At 36.7% G+C, this 15,756-nt stretch overlaps 3 protein-coding genes and 1 pseudogene across 8 annotated transcripts; all 4 read right to left on the reverse strand.

The window, feature by feature from the left end:
- Positions 1-62: 62 nt before the first annotated feature.
- LOC105964471 (F-box protein At5g39450 pseudogene) lies at positions 63-7,742 on the reverse strand (annotated as a pseudogene). Of its 3 annotated transcripts, XR_001173381.2 has the most exons (3): positions 6,380-7,239; positions 5,412-5,519; positions 63-3,076 (listed from the first exon to the last, which is right to left on the reverse strand). The product of XR_001173381.2 is annotated as an F-box protein At5g39450 pseudogene, transcript variant X1 (transcript). The 3 variants fall into 3 exon arrangements; XR_016035096.1 differs by lacking the exons at positions 5,412-5,519; positions 6,380-7,239 and adding an exon at positions 7,292-7,742 and having other exon boundaries at positions 63-2,018; XR_016035095.1 differs by lacking the exon at positions 5,412-5,519.
- Positions 6,401-7,135, reverse strand: LOC105964492 (F-box protein At5g39450). The gene has a single exon (XM_088827200.1). The coding sequence runs from the start codon at positions 7,133-7,135 to the stop codon at positions 6,401-6,403; it is 735 nt and encodes a 244-aa protein (XP_088683326.1).
- Positions 7,743-7,893: 151 nt separating the features above from the next.
- On the reverse strand, positions 7,894-11,646 carry LOC105964470 (F-box protein At5g39450). Of its 2 annotated transcripts, none has more exons than XM_012988977.2 (3): positions 11,292-11,646; positions 9,124-10,776; positions 7,894-8,349 (listed from the first exon to the last, which is right to left on the reverse strand). In XM_012988977.2, the coding sequence occupies exon 2, from the start codon at positions 10,645-10,647 to the stop codon at positions 9,145-9,147; it is 1,503 nt and encodes a 500-aa protein (XP_012844431.2). In that variant the 5' UTR covers positions 10,648-10,776; positions 11,292-11,646; the 3' UTR covers positions 7,894-8,349; positions 9,124-9,144. The 2 variants fall into 2 exon arrangements, with proteins under 2 accessions (XP_012844431.2, XP_088683265.1); XM_088827139.1 differs by lacking the exon at positions 11,292-11,646 and adding an exon at positions 10,867-11,256 and having other exon boundaries at positions 7,989-8,349.
- A 751-nt stretch (positions 11,647-12,397) lies between these two features.
- On the reverse strand, positions 12,398-15,183 carry LOC105948598 (F-box protein At5g39450). Of its 2 annotated transcripts, none has more exons than XM_012971816.2 (2): positions 12,747-15,183; positions 12,398-12,615 (listed from the first exon to the last, which is right to left on the reverse strand). In XM_012971816.2, exon 1 carries the CDS (start codon positions 14,548-14,550, stop codon positions 12,790-12,792), a length of 1,761 nt encoding a protein of 586 aa, XP_012827270.2. In that variant the 5' UTR covers positions 14,551-15,183; the 3' UTR covers positions 12,398-12,615; positions 12,747-12,789. The 2 variants fall into 2 exon arrangements, with proteins under 2 accessions (XP_012827270.2, XP_088683266.1); XM_088827140.1 differs by lacking the exon at positions 12,398-12,615 and having other exon boundaries at positions 12,639-14,557; positions 14,740-15,048.
- Between the last annotated feature and the right edge of the window lie 573 nt (positions 15,184-15,756).

Genomic DNA, 15,756 nt, shown 5'->3' on the forward strand with positions numbered 1-15,756 from the left:
TTTAGTAATTTGCCTTGAGTTTTTACATGTGAAAAATGAAAAAGGTATTGACCCATTAAATCTTGTAATAATAAATATCCTCTCGAATAAATTTATTATTATTTTTTTTACATGAAAATAACTGCAAAAAGTATTATAATCCTGAACAATTTTTTTTTTTTTTTTTTTTTTTTTAAATTGGCCTTATAACTTGGCCGTACAACACACACACACACACTCGTGCACAGATAAAAGAAGCAACGGTTTACACCGAAGAAGCACACCTTGTCGAAAAAATAGAGCTGTTTCAAGAATCTGAAATTCCAGAGTAAGGAGTTACGTACCACCTCATTGGATACACATAGTTCGAAACCGGCGGCAATAGCAAAGGCAATCTTTCACCTCTCTTTAAAAGATCCGCCAAGTCGAACCTCTGAAACGTCAACACAGTCCTCGACTCCTCAGATACGAAACAAAGCAATCCATTCGAAAGAACGAACAGCGAACCGGGTTCAGAACCAGGATTTCTGAAACCATAACCACTTGCAATACTTTCTCCCCCAAATGAATCGATAGACTCGGAGTCTTCAGCGCCATAACTCGGGAACGATTCCAAGGCTGGTTCATCTACATTCGCTGTAAACATAGCTGAGCCGTTAGGATGCTCAACGTACGACGTACCTTCTAGTATCTTTGTACCAATCATAAGTTTCTTCCCCCATTTGGTCACTTCGTAAGAGATCGAAATCAAGAAAAGGGCCTCTCCGGCTTTTTCTTCTGACACCCTCGTCGGAGGCCAACCGTAAGCCCCTCCCCATAAACCAGCATACTTGTGACATTCGTCGGGAGGCTCCATAGGCATCTTATAGAGAATAGATTGATCATCGTCCATATGGGGCCACGCCATATGAAAACTTAATTCCATAGTTGCAGCTCGTAAACACAACCCAACCCTATCGCTCGATCGAAGAAATTGATGGAGTGTACTCTGATTTTCTTGACCGCCATCTGTTGAGCTCGATTTCCTTAGTATCTGTTCGAGCACCTGATCCCCGTCACCTGCCTCACTTGATCCGAATTCTGTGGGATTCAACATACGCTCGTACATTTGTAAAAGCAACAATCTCCTTTCGCGTAAGACTGTAAAATCTTGTTGAGAATCAACCTCGTCGGTTCTCAAGGGAGGAAATAATATCGCGGTCGCTGTATCTGGAACAATACCGCGGACTTGTCTCGTGACAAAATCGAGGAGCATCTCTCTGTCATCAGATTCCAAACGGCTAAAAGGAATTTCAGTCCCCTTATCTATTTCATCTCGTTGATGCAGAGCCTCCACCTCAAGCAAAAGCACATTACAATTTCTATCGACTGATTTAAACAATCCGGGGTAAACATAATCTGCTCCTTGCTCCCTCCCGTGTAAAAAGAATGCTGTCGAGCCGTCGGATTTGCAGAGGATTTCGAAGACAGACGTCCACAAAAGAGGACCGTCTTCAAGGCCTAAAGGACCTATCGTTTGCGGGATTATCCGGCATCCAACAACTGATAAAAAACCAGGCATAACATATACTACATTGCCGAGCTCAGGGTTCTGGTGAACCCAAATGCCGATCAACGGATGAATACTCACCAAGAACCGACAGAGGGCCTTGTAAGAAGAAACCCCCTTTCTCCATTCAACGAGGGTGCTAAAAGGGAGTAGTTTAATTCCCAATTTATTACATTGGGAAAGCCATACTTTGTCGGAGGACACAACAGCGTTGAGACCTGGACAGCTGAGACCAAGACTACACACATCCCTCGGAGAGAGGGAACTCGTGATTACAGAAAATATATCATCAGGCAAAGCCAAAAGTAACTGTGATCCACAAAGATCAGACGACATAACGGACTACTTAGTTGAGAATAAACGAAATCCTTTTTTTTTTTATTTGTTCTTTATTAATGAGGTAAGTAGATTCAAGCTTACAGAAAAAAAAAAAAAAAAAAAAAAAACAGTTATTCGTATGGCGGTGAAAGATCACAAACTGAAACTACACCTTGATCCAATCAATTATTGCACTGAATACCAAAAAGGGTATAAATTCCTTTCAAGAACCCGTTCTCCATTCAAGAGTAGGAAACAAAATAGAAAATAAAATATAACCAGACCTGGAAGCAATAGGCAAGCATCCGATTCACACAGAAACGATTGACATGGATTCGAGCTGCTCGTTCTTACAAGATTCAAATTTACACAAGTACATGTAGCAAAAGTGATATCAGCCTTGATTAAGAGAAGGTAATACAGGGGATTGACTTTGTTATTTGAAACTAATTAAACTTAGTGGGATCAGAGTAACCTACCCACGGAAGGAACATAATTGGTCGAACATCCGTTTACTCTGTCAAAAGTCAACCATAATGGATTGCTTGAAGGATTCAAATTTAAACAACTACTTGTTACAATTTAAAAATATGATCTTTTTATTGAGAGAAACAAAATAAATGTTGGAAAAGAAATTCGCAACTTAGTTTACTATTTGCCTGTAAGAAAATGTATGCAAACAGCATCTCGATCTAGAAATCGAACTAAAATTGTGAAACTTCATTCTTTAGATTTGGGATTGAAATTTGAAAGTGTCCAATTTGGACTAAGAACGAAAAAAGAACGAGAATGGTCTAATCAGCTCATTCTTGGTGTCGAATAAACAAAGTAATGACTACATAATTTTCAATTTTCTACATCTTAAATTGCAGATTGAAGCAGAAAAAAAAAATCATTTATATTTCACAAAAGATCTGCGAAAAATACATTACTCACCAAACTTACTGTTGCTCAAATAAATCAATCTTTCAGCATCAAATTTGTCTGCACACATCAAAAACTAAAAATCCAAACACCATGGTCATGCAGAAGCATTTTACCGAAACTCAATCGCCATATTCATATTCGATACAGTCGAAAGAATATATCGAACCTCTTGCATCAACGAGACACTTCTTTATTTGGCAGCACCAGAAAAAAAAAAGAATCACACCACCCAAGATTAACCAAAGCTCAATGTCAATGGAACCAAACAAACACCAGCGCATGCAGTCTTATAGATCGTTTTGCCTGTCAGAAATAAACACGGCATTGCCATCAATGACGATTTTCCAAAGATAAATCGGGGCAGATACATAATGCATAAAAAAATAATAATATTTCCGGGTTTATAGATCGCTTGGCTGCAAGATTGCTAGAAGTGTCGAAATATCAATGCTTAGCTTTATAGGTACAAATTGTTATATCTTCTATACTTATCTATAACATTCTTCCTTCCTACAGGGTTTTTCAATCATCAATAAAGCAAAAAGGCACTGGACTACAAAATAGCAGTTTAAGGAAAATTAATTTAGCAAGAGAAAATAATTTAGAAACTTATACATGTGAGAAACAGTTGGTTAATTAATGTCTCTGAGTATCTTTAATTAATTGCATTCAGGATTAAATCTTTCTTTGGCTCACAGAGACAACCTTAAATTACTTAAAGCCCTAAAGCATGATAGATAACTAAAGTTTGATGGATCAATTTCAAAGATGTTGTCAAGAGAGAGAAGACTCGTTCCATATTCTATGCGAGTGTCCCCTTGTGAAATTATTCCTTGGACAAAATTGACAATTGGGATAGAACACTACAGTAGAAAAATGTCTCAACTAAAATACAAACAAGTCTCCTTTCTTTCTTCTCGTACATAATTTGACGACCCCCACAACCTATAGTAGAAAAATGTCTTGTCCCACTCTACAACTAAAAATACAAACAAACGCTACATTTTTCTCAAATTATTTCCCAAAATACCACAACTTCCAAAAAAATATAAAAATCTTCAAAATTTCGAATTTTGACTAATTCCGAACTCGGGTTACTGTTGCATTCAACATCAACAATTACGTGAACCTACTTACAAAGTTCTCAATCGTAAGGAATTAACGAAGAAACTGGAAGAACAACATTTTGTAACTAATAACGAATTTGGAAGAGAATGCTTTTAGATTTCAGTCGCAAAATGGGGAGATGCTTCAAATGTATAAGGATACATTTGATCATATGTAAAACTAGATCTGTTGTAAGATTAAATAAGAGAAACTAGTCCTATCCACTGTGTTGATGTTGCACTTACACTTTCCATATGTAGTTATTAGCTTGACGACAATCTGATGGTCAAGAAGATACAAATTAAGGACTCCAAAATAAGTTTGAAGTTACCTTGGCCCGTTCCTCCATCTTATTGACATTTAATATGACTCGTGAAATAAGCAAAATGCAGTTCCCAGAAACGGACATTATCATCTTAAATTGGGCGTATATCTGTACTCGTCTTAGTCGGTAATTTGTAGAGAGCGAAACGAATGTCGTGCATATCAGGCCATGCTACGTAAGAATATAGTTTCATAGTTACGGCTAGTAAACTCAATCCCACCCTATCTTACGATCGAAGAAATTCGTGGAGTTTACTTTGGCATCTCGAAGAACAAGAAGAGGTTGTCGTGTGATATTCTTTATCACCGCTCGATTTCCTTAATACATGTACTTGCTATAATTTAAAAATACGTTTTTTATTGAGAAAAAAAATGTTGGAAAATAAATTTGCAACTTCGTTTACTATTTGCCAGTAAAAAAAGCCAGCAAATAGCATCTTATTTCAGAAAATAGAGTGTCGAACTATAATTGTCAATCTTTATTATGTAGATACTGGACTGAAAGTGTCCAATTTGGGCTGAGAACGGAAACTATTGGGAAAAATACAGTTTTCATCCCTCAAGTTTGCACCGATTTCATACTTAGTCCCCATATTAAAAAAATACACATTTGGTTCCTAATGTTTCAAAACTTAAACACTTTTAGTCATTTCTGTCAATTTTCCGCTAGTACTAACGGAATTGAACGTGTGCCCACACTGCCTTAACTAACGGACTATCGGAATTGACGGAAATGACCAAAAGTGTTAAATTATTGAAACATGTGGGACAAAATGTATTTTCTGTGAACATGGGGGACCAAATGTGAAATAGGTGCAAAACTGTAGTTTTCTTGAAAATAATTTATTCTTTCGGACCAAAGCTCAGGAAATAGCAATTCAAAGAAGATACTAATAGAGACGAGAATGGTCTAATCAGTTCATTTTTGGGGTTGAATAAACCAATTAATGGCTACATAATTTCAATTTTCTACATCTTAAATTGCAAAGAAAAATCAGATATATATTTCACAAACAATTTGCAAAAGATACATTGCCAAACTTACCATTCCTCAAACAAATCAATTTTTTCAGCATCAAATTTGTCTACACATCTCAGACACTACGAATCCTAACAAACACCACGGTCGTACAAATATTTATTTTCTAATGCATTTCAACAAAACTCAATCACCATATGATAATACAGTCGAGAGAATATATCGAACCTCTTTCGTCAACGAGACACTTGTTTATTTTGACAGCAGCAAAAAAAGGAACCAAACAAACACCAGAGGAGAACAACACCAGATGCAGTCTTGTAGATAATTTTTTGCCTGTCAGAAAAAAACTCGCATTAGTCATTACCATCAATTTTGGTTTTCGAAAGATAAATCGGGGTAAATACATAATGCACAAATGGATAATAATATTCTTCTTTCTTTCTTCTAATACTTTCATACATAACTTGACCCGTACAACCTATGGTGCAAAATGTCTCCCCCAAACTATAACTCAAAATACAAACAAACGCTACCTTTTTTTACCAAATTATTTTCCCAAAATACGACAACTCCCCCAAAAAAATGAAAATCTTCAAAATTTCTAATTTTAACAAATTCCGAACTAGTTAAAGTTACTGCATTCAACGCCAATGATTGAAGTGAACCTACTTACGAAGTTGTCAATCATATGGAATTAAGGAAGAAACTGGAAGAACATCATTTTATAACTAATAACGGATTTGGAAGAGAATGCTTTTAGATTTTCAGTCGTAAAATGTTTGAAATGCTGCACACTACACAAGCATGAAGACGTCAAATACAAAGTGTTTCAATCTTTCTAAATCCGATCCCCGTGAATTCCACCAACAATTATGGAACCCCTCCAAGATGTCACCTTGTACCAATCACTTGATTTTCCTCTTTATCCAGAGTCTATTGCAAAAAGGAATTTAAAAATTTACAAGCTATCCTAACAATATTGCACAGGATAAGAATTATTTGCACCACACAGACTCATATATTCCATTACGCTTATTCTGTTTATACATTATAGACATCTTGCGAGCTTTATGTTTTCAATACATACCAAATAAAAATTAGTATATATCCACAACAATTAGTTCTCATATTTTTTTTTTTCACGTTCCGATTCAGTGCATAGATAAAAGAAGCAATGGTTCAGAGAAGCATACCTTGGAGAAAATAGAGCTGCTTCAAGAATTTGAAGGTTCAGGGTAAGGATTCATGTACATCCTTGTTGGATACACAAAGTTGAAAATTGGCGGCAGAGAATACACTCTTTCACCTCTCCTTAAAAGATGCGCCAAGTCGAGCCTTTGCAAGGTCAACATAATCCTCCACTCCTTGTATATAAAAACAAGCAATCCATTCGGAAGAACAAAAAGTGAACCAGGTTTAGAACCAGGATATCTGAAACCATTACCATCCACAATACCTTCTCCCCCAAAGGAATCAATAGGATTGGGTTCACTGTCACACGGGAATAACTCCAGGGCTGGTAGATCTATATCCACTGTAAACATAGTTGAGCCATTCGGACGCTCAGCATAGGATGAACCTTCTAATATCTTGGTAGCAATCATACATTCTTTCTCTTCGGACACTTCATAAGAGATCATAATCAAGAAGAGGCGCTCTCGGAATGTTTCTTTAGATAGCCTTCTCGGAGTCCAACCATAAGTCCCTCCCCATAAACCAGCATACTCGTGATATTCCTTGGGAGGCTCAAGAGGCATCTTATAGAGAATAGATTGACCTTCATACATAGAAGGCCACGCTTTATAATGACGTGATTCCATAGTTTCAGCTCGTAAACACAATCCGACCGGTTGAAGAAATCCATGAAGTGTAGTACTCTGATTTTTTCGATCCCCACCACCTGCAGCACTTGATCCTAACTTGGTGGGATTCAAAGTACGCTCATACATTTGTAAAAGCAACAATCTCCTCTTATGTAAGACTGCGAAATCTTGTTGAGAAAAAAACTCATCGTTTCTTATGGGAGGAAAAAAAATCATGTTTGCTGCATCTGAAAAAAATCATGTTTGCTGCATCTGGAACAATATCACAAACTGAAACTACACCTCGATCCAATCAATTATTGCACTGAATACCAAAACGGGTATAAATTCCTTTCAAGAACCCATTCTCTATTCAAGAATCGGAAACAATATAGAAAATAAAATATAACCTGACCTGGAAGCAATAGGCATGCATCCGATTCTCACAGAAACGATTGACATGGATTCGAGCTGCTCGTTCTCACAAGATTCAAATTTACACAAGTACATGTAGCAAAACTGATGTCAGCCTTGATTGAGAGAAGTTAATACAGGGGATTGACTTTGTTATTTGAAACTAATTAAACTTAGTGGGATTAGAGTAACCCACCCACGGAAGGAACATAATTGGTCAAACTTCCGTTTACTCTGTAAAATGTCAACCATAATGGATTGCTTGAAGGATTCAAATTGCAACTACTACTTGTTACAATTTAAAAATATGATCTTTTTATTGAGAGAAAAAATTAAATGTTGTAAAAGAAATTCGCAACTCAGTTTACTATTTGCCTGTAAGAAAATGTATGCAAACAGCATCTCGATCCAGAAATCGGACTAAAATTGTGAAACTTCATTCTTTAGATTTGAGATTGAAATTTAAAAGTGTCCAATTTGGACTAAGAACGAAAAAAGAACGAGAATGGACTAATCAGCTCATTCTTGGTGTCGAATAAACATAATGTCTACATAATTTTCATTTTTTTACATCTTAAATAGTAGATTGAAGCAGAAAAAAAATGATTTATATTTCACAAAAGATCTGCGGAAAAATACATTACTAACCAAACTTACCGTTCCTCAAATAAATCAATCTTTTCAGCATCAATTTTGTCTATACACATCAGACACTATAAATCCAAACACCATGGTTATGCAGATGCATTTTACCAAAACTCAATCCCCATATCATATTCAGTACAGTCGAAAGAATATATCGAACCTCTTGCATCAACGAGACACTTCTTTATTTGTTAAATTGTAAGCACCAGAAAAAAGGAATCAAACCACCCAAGATTAACCAAAGCTCAATGTCATTGGAACCAAACAAACATCAGCGCATGCAGTCTTATATACCGTTTTGCCTGTCAGAAATAAACACACATTACCATGAATGATGATTTTTCAAAGATATATCTGGGTAAATACATACTGCATAAAAAGATAACATTATTTTCTGGATTTCTTAAAAAAGGGGGTGGAAGTGTCAAAATACCAATGCTTAGCTCTAGTGATACGATCGGTTATATCTGCTATACTTATCTATAACAAGCTTCCTTCCTACCGGGGTTTTCAATCATCATTTAGAAACTGATATATGTTTTCATCAATGTCTCTGATTATCATTGATTAATTGCACTTGTTTAATATGACTCATGAAATAAGCAAAATGCAGTCCCAAGAAACGGACATTATTATCTTAAATTGGGAGTATAGCTGTACTGGTCTTTGTTGTTGCAAGTTTACATTAATTAAGACTTCAAATAAAGAGTGTTTCAAATCTTTCTAAACCCGATCCCTGTGAATAATGAAACCCATTAAAGATGTTGGAATATAAAAATTTACAAGCTATTAAACATGCAAAATATTATAGCTTCAAACCAGAAACATAACAACACCTTACAAGAATTATGCTATTCTAAGAAAATGAAATCCTTATTCTGTTTATACACATACGGAGACACGATGAGAATTGTACAACGTCATGTTAGTCCTAATCCACATCTTGCGAGCTTTATGTTTTCAATGCATAACAGAATATTAGTATATATCCACAACAATTAGTTCTCATCCCTTTTTTATTCACATTCGGATTCAATGCATGGATAAAAGAAGCAATGATTTACAGAGAAGCATACCTTGGAGAAAATAGAGCTGCTTCAAGAATTTGAAGGTTCAGGGTAAGGATTCATGTACATCCTTGTTGGATACACAAAGTTGAAAATTGGCGGCAGAGATAACACTCTTTCGCCTCTCCTTAAAAGATCCGTCAAGTCGAGCCTTTGCAAGGTCAACATAATCCTCCACTCTTTGTATATAAAAACAAGCAATCCATTCGGAAGAACAAAAAGTGAACCAGGTTTAGAACCGGGATATCTGAAACCATTACCATCCACAATACCTTCTCCCCCAAAGGAATCAATAGGATTGGGTTGACTATCACACGGGAATAACTCCAGGGCTGGTTGATCTATATTCACTGTAAACATAGTTGAGCCATTAGGACGCTCAGCATAGGATGAACCTTCTAATATCTTGGTAGCAAGCATACATTCTTTCCCCTCGGACACTTCATAAGAGATCAAAATCAAGAAAAGGCGCTCTCCGAATGTTTCTTTAGATAGCCGTCTCGGAGTCCAACCATAAGTCCCTCCCCATAAACCAGCATACTGGTGATATTCCTTGGGAGGCTCAATAGGCATCTTATAAAGAATAGATTGACCTTCATACATAGAAGGCCACGCTTTATAATGATGTATTTTCATATTTGGAGCTCGTAAACACAATCCGACCGGTTGAAGAAATCCATGAAGTGTAGTACTCTGATTTTCTTGATCCCCACCACCTGCAGCACTTGATCCTAACTTGGTGGGATTCAAAGTGCGCTCATACATATGTAAAAGCAACAATCTCCTTTCAAGTAAGACTGCGAAATCTTGTTGAGAAAAAAACTCATCGTTTCTCATGGGAGGAAAAAAAATCCCTTTTGCTGCATCTGGAACAATATCTCGAACTTGGCTAGTAAAATCGAGGAGCCTCTCTCTATCATCGGATTCCAAACGGCTGAAAGGAATTTCAGAGCTCGTATGTCCTCCATCCAGTTGATGCAGAGGCTCCACCTCAAGCGAAAGCATATTACAATTTCTATCAACTGATTTAAGAAATCCGGGGTAAACATAATCTTCTCCTCGCTCCCTCCCGTGTAAGAAGAATGCTGTGGAGCCGTCATACTTGCAGAGAATTTCAAATACAGACGTCCACAAAAGAGGACCATCTTCAAGGCCTAAAGGACCTATCGTTTGCGGGACTATCCTGCATCCAACAACTGATAAAAAACCAGGCATAACATATACTACATTGCCGACCTCAGGATTTTTGTGAACCCAAATGCCCATCAATGGTTGAATATTCACCAAGAATCGACAAAGGGCCTTGTACGATGAAACCCCCTTTCTCCATTCAATTAGGGTGCTAAAAGGGACTAGACCCAATTTATCACATTGGGCAAGCCATGCTTCGTCGGATGACGCAACAGCGTTGAGGCCTGGACAACTCATACCAAGACTACACACATCCCTCGGAGAGAGGGAACTCGTTATTACAGAAAATATTTCATGAGGCAAAGCCAAAAGAAAGCGTGATCCACAAAGATCAGACGACATAATGGACTACAATTCTCAACTTAGTAGAGAATAACCGAAATCCTTTTTCTTTCTTTATTGATGAAGTAAAGAGATTCAATCTTACACAAAAATTGTTATTCCTATACCTCGACCCAATCAATTACTGCACTGCACACGAAAAATGACATAATTCACTTTAAGAACCCATTCTTTATTCAAAATCAAGAATCATAAACAAAATAGAAAATCAAATGTAACCTGATTTGGAAGCAATTAGGCATGCATCAGATTCTCACATAAACAATTGACAAGAATTCAAGCTGCTAATTATCACAAGATTTAAAATGTTTAACAAAAACTGATGAGAGCCTTGAATGGGAGAAAGTAATGTAGGGAGGGGATTGACTTGATTATTAAAAATTGACTTGATTATTTAAACCTAATTAAACATAGTAGGGTCATAATAATTCAACCAATGAAGCAACAGACTTGATCAAGCTTTTGTTTACACACTGTCAAAAGTCAACTGGTTGATGGCGAACGAGAAAGAACAAATTATCCGTTGAATATTCATGATTTGCTTACAGATTACAGGTTCAACATAATTATCCCAAATTTACTTTTTTCTAAGCAAATCAAACTTCAATAAGACAATAAACACACAAACTAACTTCGATTCTTACCACCGGATAAGCTAATCGTGGATGAAAGTATGGTCTCCGCAGCGGATTATATGACAATCGATTAACCCTAGTTCCACCGCCCGCCGCCGTCGCCGCCGAACAAATGGTGGAATCGACGACCAGGGAATTATCCGCTTTGGCAGAAGCATTCTCTGAAAGGAATTGTGGATTTGTTTGCCGATTTTTTGCTGTAATGGAAAGCGCGCCAATTCTCCTTGATTTGTATTTCGAAAGGGTTTGTTTTGTTGTAATGGAGATTCTGTGTGTGTGTGTGCGTGTGTGTGTGTGTGGTGTTTAGATTCATCAAAGTAAATTTCTAGTGAGTATATTTTTTTATTTATTTTTCTTTCAATTTTTGATAGTTTCTCTAGTGAGTGTATAATTTATTTATTTTATTTAAATGGTTATATTTTAAAATTAAAATACTAAACTCGAGCATGAATAATCTCAATATTCAATTGGATTTCTTTTTTGTTGTCATTTTTCTTATTGTCTTAAAACACTTAGGTGGTGGTCGCAAAAACTTTTAAAAATAGCTTCTAAGTTTTTTTTTCTCATAATCTGTTTTTAGGCGTTTGCAAAATTAATTTTTACTTTTTCTTCTCTAAAGTAAGTTACTTTGAGCTATTTTTTTAAAAGCACTCCTTACAATGTGATTTTTCACGATATCTTTTTACTACAGGGGAAAATTTTCCCAAAAAATGTCAATTCTACCCCTGTAGAGGTGACATTTCTTTGTCTTTTTTTAAAGACAAAAGTTACCCTCGTAGAGCCTTTATACGAAATCTTTGTTCTCAAATAACACAGGGCTTTTACAACTTTTTAGTATTACCATACCCTTGAGGGTAATTTTTGTTTCTTAAAAGTAGCATAAAGAAACGCCACGTCTGCAGGAGTAAACTCTGCATTTTTTGGAAAACATTTCATGTAATCGAAAAAAAATCACACAGTAAGGGGGGCGCAGTGTAAAACGGAAACAAACATCATGCAAGTTTTGATAATTACGGATAGGTGATGGTGTTTTCGTTATTCAACCCAAATTCAGGGGTTTTTTTCGTAATTTTTCCCAAAAAAACTGCAAAGTAATATATAACCAAACTCAATCATTTCTCAAATAAATCACTCTTTTTCAGCATAAATTTGTGTCTATAAACATCAGACTTTAACAACCCCAAACACAATGGTTATACAAATGTTTCTTTTCCAATGCATTTTACCAAAACTCAGTCAGCACAGTCGAAAGAATATATCGAAATAATCGAACCTCTTTCATCCATCTACGACACAGTTCTTCGTTTGGCACCAGCAGCAAAAAAAAAAAATCCTGTCACAAAATATACACGAATTACCGTCATTTAATATAGATGGAAGAACAGCATTTTATAACTACAACGAACTTACTTACAATTATTCGCCGTATTCAACTCAGACAATTAAACGTAGAAAGAAGCATACCTTGGAGGAAAAAAATAGAGCGCCGCCTATTTTCAAGAAAATTTCAAAATCCCGAGTAAACGTTCGAGTACGTCTTTGTCAAATACGCAAAATTCGAAATCGGCGACAAAGAATTCACTCTTTCCCCTTTCCTCAAAAGCTCCCCCAAATCGAGCCTCTGCAAAGTCAACACGACCCTTGACTCCTTCCACATAAAAACGAGCAATCCGTTTTCAAGAACAAAAAGCGAGCCCGGTTTCGAACCCGGATATCTAAACCCGTACCCATTCGCAACACCTTCTCCCGAAAACGACCTTTTAACTTCAATATAATTCGATTCTCCATCACTCTCGATCGGAAATAATTCCATAGACGGTTGATTTACGTTCACAATAAACATAGCCGATCCATTAGGATGCAATACGTACGAAGTGCCTTCCAATATCTTTGTACCAATCATAAGCTTCTCCCCTTCCGATTCTTCGTAAGATATCAAAATCAAGAAAAGGGCTTTTCCGGGTTTTTCCTCGGATTTCCGCCCCGGGGGCCAACCGAAAGTGGCCCCCCACAAACCTGCATACTCGTCGCATGCATTGGAGGGGTGTAATGGTAATTTGTAGAGAGCGAACCGACTGTCGTGCATATTGGGCCACGCTCGGTAAGAAGATAGTTTCATAGTTGCGGCTCGTAAACTCAATCCAACCCTATCTCCCGATCGAAGAAATTCGTGGAGTTTACTCTGGCATCTCGAAGAAGAAGAAGTTGATTTCTGACTTTCTTGATCGACGCTTGATTTCCTTAATATGTGTTTGAGCCCATTCTTTAGAAATCCCGAGAGGGTCTTGCTTTTGGTGACGTGGCATTGATCCACACTCGTAGTAGTAGTAGTACACTCGAGGCTTTTGCACACGTCGCTCGATCCTAATTCGGTGGGATTAAAAGGCGACGATGATTCTTCATCGTACATTTGCAAGAGCAACAATCTCCTCTCGTACAAGACCCCAAAATCGTTCTTCGAGCGAGGAAACAACATCACATTTGCTTCTTTCGGAACAATATTTCGGATTTGACTCGTAACAACATCGAGTAGCCTCCTTCGATCGCCAAAACCCAAACGGCTAAAGGGCATTTTCTGCGACTTCGAATTAGAAACCCTCCCACTACACGATCTTGATAGCTTATTCGACAAAGAAACCTCGTTATCCAATTCACGAGCAAAGCTCTTGCTATACGTGAGTTTCCCACCTTCACTTTGATGCCTAGGCTCCACTTCGAGCAAAAGCACGTTACAATTCTTATCCGCGGAGGAATTCTTTAGCAAACCGGGATAAACGTAATCATCTCCTCTCTCTCTACCGTGTAGAAAGAACGAAGCGGACCCCACGTGATTGCATATGATTTCGAATACGGGCGTCCACAAAATCGGACCTTCTTCAAGCCCTAACGGGCCCACTTCTTGTGGGATTATTCGACATCCAACGAGCGATAAAAAACCGGGCATGACATAGACTACATTGCCAAGCTCCGGGTTTTGGTGAACCCAAATACCGATTAACGGGTGAACGTCGATCAAGAATCGACATAAAGCTCGGTACGAAAGAACCCCCTTTCTCCATTCGACGAGGGTGCTCAAAGGGAGTAGTTTAATTCCCAATTTACTACATTGGGCAAGCCATACTTTGTCCGAGGAAACGACGGCGTTGAGATCTCGACAAGCGAGACCGAGGCTGCACACGTCACTCGGAGAGAGGGAGCTTGTAATAACGGAGAATATATCATCGGGCAAAGATAAAAGCAATCTTGATCCACACAGATCAGGCAACATAATTGAACTGATATATAAAGACCCAATTTTTTTATTTTTTATTTATTTTCTTACACAGAAATCACAAAATCAAGAACCCACTTTTTTTTTTAATTATTTTTTTCTTACACAGAAAACACAAAATCAAGAACCCATTTCTTTTCTAATCAAGAATCGGGAAACCAAATAGAAAATCGAATACGGGCTTACCCGAAAGGAAATGGGCATGGGTCAGATTCTGCAAAAACCTACACAGTCAGATTGCCCCATGGCGAAAGAAATCAAGAACTTAGTGAGAGAAGATGATAACAGTAGTGAGAGAATCGGTCAAGCTTTCGCTTACTCTTGTAGTCAAAAAGGTGAATAGTGATTGGGTTTTGATGATGGTGATGGTGAACAAGAAAGAAGAAAGAAGAAAGAAGAGGGTTTGTAAGCCCACCAGAGTTGAATAGAATTTCAAAGAGAAGACGAACGAACTTTCTTTCATAGCTCCCAACTCCAAGAGCTGTCCATTGATCTAATCACATGTTTTTACTTTCTTTCTTATTTTAACAATAATTAATTTTTTTTTTTTTTTTTTTTGGTAAAAACAACTGAAATATGAGTGGAAAATTATTAACTGTGAAGATCTTTTTTATATAAATATATGGGGTCATTACCTAAAATGGAAAATATATAGGGATAGGTTCACCCCTAAAAATCTTCCTTTGAGATACACCCCTGGAGACGCAAAAGTACTATTGTGCCCTTAAGTGCAATTTTCGCCCAACTGCATTAGTATTTTCATCTCTGCATTCAGTACAATGCCCAACTACATTTAACATTTTTGGGCCTGCATTTATTATTTTTATAGATTTTTTAAATAAAAAATATAAATGTATATTTTATTATTATTTTTTATACATACCCTCTTTTGTATTTTTTTTTATAATTTTTATAATTTTTTTATTTTTTAATTTTTTTAATTTTTTTTTGATAAATTTACTGTACTGAAATTGACTATACATGACTATGGTATACTACACCTAACTATAGTATACCACAATCATGTATAGTTAGTTATATGTAATCATGTAATGTTTTTTTATCCCAAAATTAATCTACACCAACAACAAATGTCAGAATTTTAATCTTGATATTATAAATCAACTAACAAAAAAAACACAATCACGTGCATATAATCTTCAAAACATGAACACGCATTACTATACATTAAAAAGCGCATAG

Source organism: Erythranthe guttata, chromosome 12, assembly GCF_056151865.1.
Source record: "Erythranthe guttata isolate IM_541 chromosome 12, IM_541, whole genome shotgun sequence".
Taxonomy (NCBI): Eukaryota; Viridiplantae; Streptophyta; class Magnoliopsida; order Lamiales; family Phrymaceae; genus Erythranthe; species Erythranthe guttata.